General features: G+C 39.3%; 1 protein-coding gene across 1 annotated transcript; it reads left to right on the top strand.

Moving 5' to 3' along the window:
• The first annotated feature begins 664 nt into the window (after positions 1-664).
• On the top strand, positions 665-9471 carry LOC136141244 (zinc finger protein 383). The gene is made up of 4 exons (XM_065899434.1): positions 665-745; positions 2930-3056; positions 3365-3460; positions 8276-9471. Exons 1-4 carry the CDS (start codon positions 737-739, stop codon positions 9469-9471), a joined length of 1428 nt encoding a protein of 475 aa, XP_065755506.1. The 5' UTR covers positions 665-736.
• The last annotated feature ends 286 nt before the right edge of the window (positions 9472-9757 follow it).

Genomic DNA, 9757 nt, shown 5'->3' with positions numbered 1-9757 from the left:
GAAGGATCTTATCCCAGAGCTAGAAAAGTTGACATTTTGACAGTTTTGTGTGGGTAAAACACATAAGCAAAGTTTTTTGTTTGTTTGTTTTGTTTTTTAACAAATGAGAGCTAGAACATAAGGATGAGGAGTGCCTCAGTGTGGGTATGGGTGCAGGGGTGTGGTAGGGGGAATTTGACTTTCTCAGGCTTGGGAAATGAGACTTGATTTGGGAAGTCTTTAGTCCTTCTAATTAGATTGAACTGTGTTCCTGGCCAAAAGCACCATTTAGGTGAGTCTGGCTTGGGGACCTGAGGGCTACAGAGGAGGGATCTGCTCAGGGCAAGTCATAGCAGCGCTGTCTTGGATTCAGAGCAACAACAGCACTGAGATGGGGCAAGGTCTTGCTTGAATCACTGGCTGAGACAGGAACCTGGGTTGTTTGGGTGAAGGAGAGGCAATAGGAGTCTGTGTTTCTTTGGATTGACTAGCCAGGATCCATCTTACTGCAGCTAAAGCCTGGGGTTTCTGGAGCTGAGATAGGAGGGGGATTTATTCCATATTCCCACTCACTAGAGTTATATCCTAAGACCAAGGGAAGTAGAGGTAGTTTTGCCTGGAGAGTCTGAAAGCTGTAAAGCCAGTGTTGTTTCTAGAGCATTTCTTTGCTTCCCCAGGCCTGCCTTCTCAGAACACTATCCTTTTCCAGGAGAACAGCCCCAAGGAGGAGTGATCATCTCCTGTAATACTGAAAGCCATGGCCCAGGTGAGTTAGTTGATGCTCTTTCTTACCTTCCTGACATTCAGTTCTTTCTAAGAAAAAAAAAAATTTTTTTTAAAGGGCATGTGAGCATTTGCTTTCTTTCTCCTGACATTTCTGGCTATGAGGGTTCCTTCAGGTCCTGGTCCCTATTTCCTCTCATTCTAGTCAGATAATCCTATTATCATTCCTTAGTGCTCCTATTCTTTTGACTCAGTTTTAATATTTTCATTCAGTAAATAATTGAGCATCTCTTTTCTCAGCCCTTTCCCAGGGACTATGATGGAGAAGAAATGCATTTTCTTAAAGGAAACAAGAGTAGATTTGTAGAATAAACTTGTCCTGTCTGGGCAGTGATTTGACAAGGTGGAGATATGAGTTGCTTAGCTGAGACAAACATGGAAAAGCCAAGATTATCTCTACAGATCAGTATTCTCCAGTAAAATAGGACAGGAGGTGGTATTGGTAGCTCCAAATATTAGAGTGTTGCAAGGTCTCCTGGTTTATGGGGCTTGGAGGATTGTTGGGTTGGTAGCTGATACAGGCAGATCTCTGTGACTCTTTTAGGGTATCCATGAAGAAGTCCAATTTAAGTTTGAACAGGAAGTGTGAGTCATGAGGAATTTCCAAATGAATCACCAATTTTCTTTATCTCAGAAATAAGGATAAGGATGATGGATGATTATAGTGAGTTCAGCCACTTCATAACTTGTTGAGATCAGAGGTCTCAGAAGAACCTTCTTTAGAAAGCTTTGTTATAATAAATTCCAGACACAGAAAAGTAGTCTTGTGAACTACCATAAGCTCACCATTAAGTTTCAATTATTATCAACTCACAGTCAATCTTGTTTCATCCATACCTCTACTTGTTTCTTCCATGCACACTCCCTTAACCTCACTCCCACACACAGGATTTTTTTGAAGCAAATTCAAATTGGTATGTATCTCTCAAGGATAAGGTTTATTTTTTTAAAAAAAAACAATCATTATGCCATTATTGCATCTGAAAAAGTTAAAAATCATTTGTTAATATCAATAGCCAGTGTTCAAATTTTCATAACTGTCTACTTTTTTAATCATTTATTTGAATTAGAATCCAGAGAAGGACTGTGCACTGCAATTGGTTAATATGTCTCTCCAGTCTCTTACTTTGTAGGTACCCCTTCCATCTCTTTTCTTTCTGTGCAGTTTTTGTTGGGAAAGAAAAACAGATTCATTTGTCCACTGTTTGGATTTTGCTGATTTCTTCTCTCTGGTATCATTTAAGTGTTTCCTGAGAGTCAGTAGTTAGGTCTAGAAACGTGGTCAGGTTCAGTTGGGATTTTTTTGTCAGGAATATTTCCTAGGTGGTGATGTGTGGTTCCATTAGGGGGCGTATTATTTCTGGTTCTCTTTCCTTTTGTAATGTTAGCCACCAGTGATGATTATTGTCTAGATTTATTAATTCATTAGGGGTTGCAAAATGATATCTAAATTCTGTCATTCCTTCTTCATAGATTAGGTAGAGTACTATCTGTAAAGTAAAATGTCTCATCAAATGTTTGGTTACCCTAAAGGACAGTTTGTATGGAAAAGAATGTTTGATTCTTACCCCTTATTTACCAGTTTTTAAAAGAATGAGTTGGTCTCTTAGAATCCTACAAAGATGGCTAGTAATTTTTTGTTCAATATTGTTATGAGCTCATGGATTTAAACATTTTTGATCTCATCAGTCCATTACATTTGATCCTCAAATTATGCTGTCTTTGGCCAATGGGAGGCTTTTCAAGTAGGTTCCTGCGTCCTTTTAACATGATTCTAGTAGTTTTTGATAGCTCTCTTGTTTTCTGATACAACAGAATGTTCAGACTCATCCTATGCATTTGACTCAATTCTGAAATTGTCTCCTTCCCAACTTTGGTTACTTTTATTTGAATACGATACTTAGAGACTACAATCTAGACACTAGGGATGCTCATCACTACTGGGTTAATTATTGTTTCTAGGCCTTTTCTATGGACTGAGTGAGGAATTTTTTTTTTTTAATACGAAATAAACTGACAACTCTTGCACCTGTTTCTAGGATCTAAAGATCCTGGTTCTTAGTGACACCAATATAATTGCTCTTTGCTTTACTCCCAAATATAAACACAGTAGTCTCTGAAATATTTCTTTTTGTTACACAAATAATACACGTGTCTGTTGTTTCAGGGATCAGTGATGTTCAGTGATGTGTCTGTAGACTTCTCTCAAGAGGAGTGGGAATTCCTGGACCCTGCTCAGAGGGACTTGTACAGAGATGTGATGTTGGAGAACTATAGCAATCTGGTGTCAGTGGGTAAGGGCATCTATCCCAGTAATTTTGAGTTCTCTGGAATGTCTGTTTCTTCCACAGTGAATTTCTCAGCTGCTTTTCAAGCTACCAGCTGAATTTCTGCTCCCTGTTCCCAAGTAAATGGTTTGAACTGAAATGAAAAGGAAGAGTGGGAAATGGGCAGCTCCAATTGGCTGTGGCTGAGCTTCATCTTCTTTGTTTGACTGTTCCTGTAGTGGCATCTCTTCCTTGATCATCAAGGGACTGGATCTTACTTCTGGATCAGATTTACCCACAGCATAACCATGTTCCATATCTTTTCTTGTGAGCAGGACTTTACATTCCTAAGCCTCAAGTTATCTCCTTATTGGAACAGGGGAAAGAGCCCTGGATGATTGGCAGAGAGCTGACAAGAGGCCTGTGTTCAGGTGAGTGAGAAATGATTGGACAGAAGCAGGGCACTACAGGCAATAACTCAGTTGATCAGTGAAGAAACAGCACCTTTGAGATGTTATCTAAGCTCCCATCAAAACCCTAGGCCTGTGGGAAAAACTAAGTCTTTTTAGCACGAGTTTACAAATGACCTGTTTCATTCCTTCCCTCACTTACTGCTTTCTACTACTCTTCTCCACTCCCCCTCTTAATTTCAAGTAGAAGGTGCCCTTCACATCCCCCACAAAGAAAACTCTTACCCATATTTTAGATTCAGTTCCTTGCTAGCTTTTCTTCCTCTTCAACTCATCTAAATGTTTTCTGTTACAACTCCCAAAATAGTATATGTGTGTGTGCGCGCGTGGGCGCATGTCTGCATGTATCTGCACTGCCCCTCCCTTCCAAGTACTAGTCTTCCTTATAGCTGCTGGCCAATGATTTGGGTTCCTTTGGATAGAATTGAGGGAGTTGATGAACTTGGTTGAAAAGAAAAAAATGCATCTTTATATTCTGTATCCTCTAATTGAACTTTAGCATTTCTTCCTGTTATGGTATATGCAACAAACCGTAATAGTGTTAGTAGTTCCTGTGACTTTGACATGAATGGAAATCACAGATATTTTCATATCATTTTATTGTTGCTGTAGACATATTGAAATACCATTTATGCTCATCACTATTTCAGAATTACTATAGTATTAGGCTCACTGCTAGGTCTTACTCTTTAATGTGTTTATAAAGAAGAAAACTACAGGCAGAGGGAAGAACCCCTGTGAAGGCCCTTCTAGGAGGGGAAAACTTGGTGTGTTTGAAGAACTGAAAGAAAGCTAGCGTTGTTGGGGCCCAAGAGCAAGCATGTGTGGAGTGTGAGTCGAGATTGGAGAGACAAGTAGGAACCACATTATTCAGCCTTTGCCAGTGGTTATGAGGAGTTTGGATTTTGAGCAGTGGAAGGCCAGGCCAAATGTCATTTTTGTGCCTGAAGAGATTAAAAACTGTGAAAACTTGGTGGGGATCTGGGTTAGGAGGCTACTTGAGTGGTCTGAGTAACAGATGATTCTGGTTTGGAATAGGGTATTGGCAGTGGAGATAGAAAAGCTACTGAAGAGCTTAACTAGATGAAACTTGCTGAAAGGTCCTATGGAGGTAGGAGGAAGAAGAACACGCTGAAATGCATTCCCTGTTTCTGGCTTGAGATGTTCTAATAGGCTCCATTTTGACATCTTCACACTGTTTAATTTGCCTAAAATCTCCATTTTGGGTAAGAAATTGCTTTATAATAATAGTTATCAAATACTGAACACTTTACTCAAAGACATTCACTAACACTTTTCCTCACACTCTTAGTAATCATGAATTAAGGATTATCTCCCTTTTACAGGTGAAATGGGGACTAGAAAGGTTAAATAATTGCCTAGGAACCTATAGTAAGTAACTCTCAGTGATGGGATTCAGCTCTCATCAATCTGCTTCTGACTCCTGTCATCTTTCCATGGTAGTATCTTGCACTGTGTCTTATTATTATTATTTTTTACAATCCTTGTATGAAACTCCTGAGAATTATTTTTCCCTTATATTGTTCTTTTTTTAAATTGAAGTATAGTTGATTTACAATATTGTGTTAGTTTCTGGTATACAGCAAAGTGATTCAGTTATACATATATATAGATTTTTTCAGATTCTTTTTCATTATAGTTTATTGTAAGATATTGAATATAGTTCCCTGTGCTATACAGTAGGACCTAGTTGTTTATTTTATGTATAGTAGTTTGTATCTGCTAATCCCAAACTTCTCATTTATTCCCTCCCCCCATATTTCCTCTTTGGTAACCATAAGTTTGTTTTCTAGGTCTGTGAGTCTGTTTCTGTTTTGTAAATAAGTTCATTTGTATCATTTTTTAAAATTCCACATATAAGTGATATCATACAGTATTTGTCTAACTTACTTCACTTAGTATGATCATCTTTAGGTCCATCCATGTTGCTGCAAATGGCATTGTTTCATTCTTTTTTGTGGCTGAGTAATATTCCATTGTGTGTGTATGTATGTATGTGTGTGTGTGTGTATATATACCACATCTTCTTTATCCATTCATCTGTCAGTGGACATTTAGCTTGCTTCTATGTCTTGGCTATTATAAATAGTGCTGTTATGAACATTGGGGGGCATGTATCTTTTCAAATTATAGTTTTCATCTTTTCTGGATATATGCCTGGAGTGGGATTGCTGGATCATATGGTAACTCTATTTTTAGTTTTTTAAGGAACCATCATACTATTCTCCATAGTGGCTCACCAATTTACATTTCCTACCAATAGTGTATAAGGGTTCCCTTTCTCCACACCCTCTCTAGTATTTATTATTTGTAGACTTTTGGATGATGGCCATTCTGACAGTTGTGAGGTAATATCTTATTGTGGTTTTGATTTGCATTTCCCTGATGATTAGCAATGTTGAGCATCTTTTCATGTGCCTGTTGGCCATCTGAATGTCTTCTTTGTTTTTTTTCTGGCTGTGTTGGGTCTTCATTGCTGTGTATGGGCTTTCTCTTTAGTTATGGCGAGTGGGGGCTACTCTTCATTGAGGTGCACGGGCTTCTCATTGCAGTGGCTTCTCTTGTTGCAGAGCAAGAGCTCTAGGTGCACGGTTTCAGTAGTTGTAGCATGCGGGCTCAGTTTGTTGCAGCACATAGGCTCTGGGGCGTGTGGGCTTCAGTAGTCGCAGCTAATGGGCTCAGTAGTTGTGGCATGCGGACTCTAGGGTGTGCGGGCTTCAGTAGTTGTGGTGCACAGGCTTAGTAGTTGTGGCTTGCAAGCTCTAGAGCACAGGCTCAGTAGTTGTGGAGCACAGGCTTAGTTGCTCCACGGCATGTGGGATCTTCCTGGACCAGGAATTGAACCCGTGTCCCCTGCATTGGCAGGCGGATTCTTAACCACTGTGCCACCAGGGAAGTCCCCTGAATGTCTTCTTTGGAGAAATGTCTATTTAGATCTTCTGCCCATTTTTTGATTGGGTTGATTTTTTAAAAAAATATTTATCTATTTATTTGGTTGCACAGGGTCTTAGTTGCAGCATGTGGGATCTTCATTGCTGCATGAGAACTCTTAGTTGCAGCATGTGAGATCTAGTTCCCTGACCAGGGATCGAATTCGGGCCCCCTGCATTGGGAGCACAGAGTCTTATCCACTGGACAACCAGGGAAGTCCCGATTGGGTTGATTTTTTGATATTGAGCTGTATGAGCTATTTGTATATTTTGGAAATTAAGCTCTTGTTGGTGGCATTGTTTGCAAATATTTTCACCCATTCCATAGGTTGTCTTTTCATTTTGTTTATTGTTTCCTTTGCTGTTGCACTGTGTCTTTTTTCTCTCTGTCTGCCTTAAACTTCAGGAGTCTCCCCTCTTAGTCACTGCAGTGGTACATGAGCAAGTCTCTCCCTTGTCCCAAGATCAGCATCACGGAATTCCAAGGCAAACAGTATTTTCACTGAATCCTCAGCACATAGCATGCTCTGAGTCTTCCCTATCTGCCACTCACATCAAATCAGTTCATTGACTTACCTTAGGCTGTTCCCCCATCTGGCTGACCCTCTGTAATCGCTTTTAAGTTGCATCTAGTATGCCCTTTATTATGGACCCTATTCTGTTTTATCCCCAACTGGGTGTACTGCAGTTTAATTCTGACACTAACTACCCAGAGTTAGCTTAGACCCCACAGGTTAATAGCCAGTCTTACACAAGACTGCCCTCACTTCTGACACCAGCTGCAAGTCTCAGGGGTTCCTCAGACCACCCACACTTCTGACCAACTGGCTATAAATTTGGGATTTCCATGGCCCCTGCAGGCTTTGCTAGAATGATTCACAGAACTTAGGAAAGCTCTGTACTTACAATTGCAGTTTTACTGTAAAGGATACATATCAGATGAGTTAGGGTAGGCTTCTGGAGGCAGAGGTTCCGTAACCTCTCCCTGTGAAGTCAAAGTGTGTCACCCTCCTGGTGAATCGCCTCCGTGTGTTCACCAACCAGAAATCTCCATTGAGCTTCGGTGTCCAGAGTTTTTATTAGGGCTTAATTACATTGGCATGATTGATTAAGGCATTGGCCACTCAATCTCTAGCTTCTCTCTCCACCCCAGAGGTCAAGCAGCTGAAAGTCCCAATCCTCTAATCATATGCTGGGTCTTTCTAGTGACCATTCCCCATCCTAAAACTATCTAGGGGTCCACCATGAGTCACCTCATTAGCATAATGAAAACACTGCTATCACTCAGGAAATTCAAAGGGTTTTTCAAGCTCTGTGTTAGGAACTGGGGACAAAGATCAAATTTATACTTTATTATACTACAGAGCCCAAGAATCTCCCCCTATATGCGTTTATTCCTCTCAGTAGACCTTTAATGGAGGTAGCAAATTGTCCACTTTTTGTAATATATATAGTATGATGATGTACTCTCTTTCTTACATACACATACATGCAAGCTTATAGAGATGTATATAAAACTAGTCATCTTTTAATATGCCCAAGCATTGTATATTTATCAACTTTTCAGATGATTCTGATCCACATCAGTATTTGAGAATCATTGTGGTTTCCTATTTCCATAGTCTCCTCCTGCTGCTTCCTGCATTATACCTCCTTAATTTTGTGCGTTTCTTGTCCATTTTTCAGATTAAACAGATATACTTGAGAACTCTGTCATTCACTACCAGATATTATTTTCACTTTAGTTTTTCCATTTCTATTATAAAAGTTTAACTTTTCACAAACGAGGTGGGGGAAGAATATTTACCATTTTATTTTCTTTCAGATCTGGAATCAATGTGTGAAACCAAGTTATTATCACTAAAGAAGGAAGTTTATGAAATAGAATCATGCCAGAGGGAGATGATGGGACTTACAAAGCATGGCCTTGAATACTCCAGTTTTAGAGATGTTTTGGAATATAGAAACCACTTTGAAAGACAAGTGGGATATCAAAATGGGCATTTCAGCCAAGAAATGTTCACTCATGAATACATGCCCACATCTATTCAACAGACATTCTTTACTCTACATCAAATAATTAACAGTGAAGAGAAACCATATGAATGTAAGAAATGTGGAAAGATCTTTAGTCAGAATTCACAATTTCTTCAACATCAGAGAATTCATATTGGCGAAAAATCTTATGAATGTAAGGAGTGTGGGAAATTCTTTAGTTGTGGCTCACATGTTACTCGACATCTGAAAATTCATACCGGTGAAAAACCCTTTGAATGTAAAGAATGTGGAAAGGCCTTCAGCTGTAGCTCATACCTTTCTCAACATCAGAGAATTCATACCGGTAAGAAACCCTATGAATGTAAGGAATGCGGGAAGGCCTTTAGTTATTGCTCAAATCTTATTGACCATCAGAGAATTCACACTGGTGAAAAACCGTATGAATGTAAAGTATGTGGGAAAGCCTTTACTAAGAGCTCACAACTTTTTCAACATGTGAGAATTCATACAGGTGAGAAACCCTATGAATGTAAGGAATGTGGCAAAGCTTTTACTCAGAGCTCAAAGCTTGTACAGCATCAGAGAATTCATACAGGTGAGAAACCCTATGAGTGCAAAGAATGTGGCAAAGCCTTTAGTAGTGGCTCAGCACTTACTAATCATCAGAGAATTCACACTGGGGAGAAACCCTATGATTGTAAGGAATGTGGGAAGGCTTTTACTCAGAGCTCACAACTTCGTCAGCATCAGAGAATTCATGCTGGTGAGAAACCTTTTGAATGTCTTGAATGTGGGAAGGCCTTTACTCAGAACTCACAGCTTTTTCAACACCAGAGAATTCATACAGATGAAAAACCATATGAATGTAATGAATGTGGAAAGGCCTTTAATAAATGCTCAAACCTTACTCGACACCTCAGAATTCATACTGGTGAAAAGCCCTATAATTGTAAGGAATGTGGAAAGGCATTTAGTAGTGGCTCAGATCTCATTCGTCATCAGGGAATTCATACTGATGAATAATAAAAGCTAAAGCTCTTGTCACCTTCCTGATATTTTAAACAACAACAACAAATATTCATGTCTGATAGTTACCCTCTTTCACTATTTTTTGTTTCTTAATTTTATTTTATATTTCTTTTTAATCCAAATATATTTTACTCTAAGTTATGAATTTGGATTCTAAATTGACATTTGCCTGTCCCTCCCCGTTACTTCCCCCACCCCATCTTGTACTAATGGCAGTTCAACAATTTTTTCCTTTCCTATTATTTTGTTCTACCTTCTTGGAGATAGATTATATTCCTGT

Source organism: Phocoena phocoena, chromosome 20, assembly GCF_963924675.1.
Source record: "Phocoena phocoena chromosome 20, mPhoPho1.1, whole genome shotgun sequence".
NCBI lineage: Eukaryota > Metazoa > Chordata > Mammalia > Artiodactyla > Phocoenidae > Phocoena > Phocoena phocoena.
The sequence above is the reverse complement of the archived record's forward strand: the minus strand, read 5'-3'. Positions and strand labels throughout refer to the sequence as shown.

Coding starts and splice junctions, on each gene's coding strand:
- LOC136141244 (XM_065899434.1), top strand. Junction 3,057..3,364: donor TAGCAATCTGGTGTCAGTGG/GTAAGGGCATCT, acceptor TCTTGTGAGCAG/GACTTTACATTCCTAAGCCT. Junction 3,461..8,275: donor GACAAGAGGCCTGTGTTCAG/GTGAGTGAGAAA, acceptor ATTTTCTTTCAG/ATCTGGAATCAATGTGTGAA.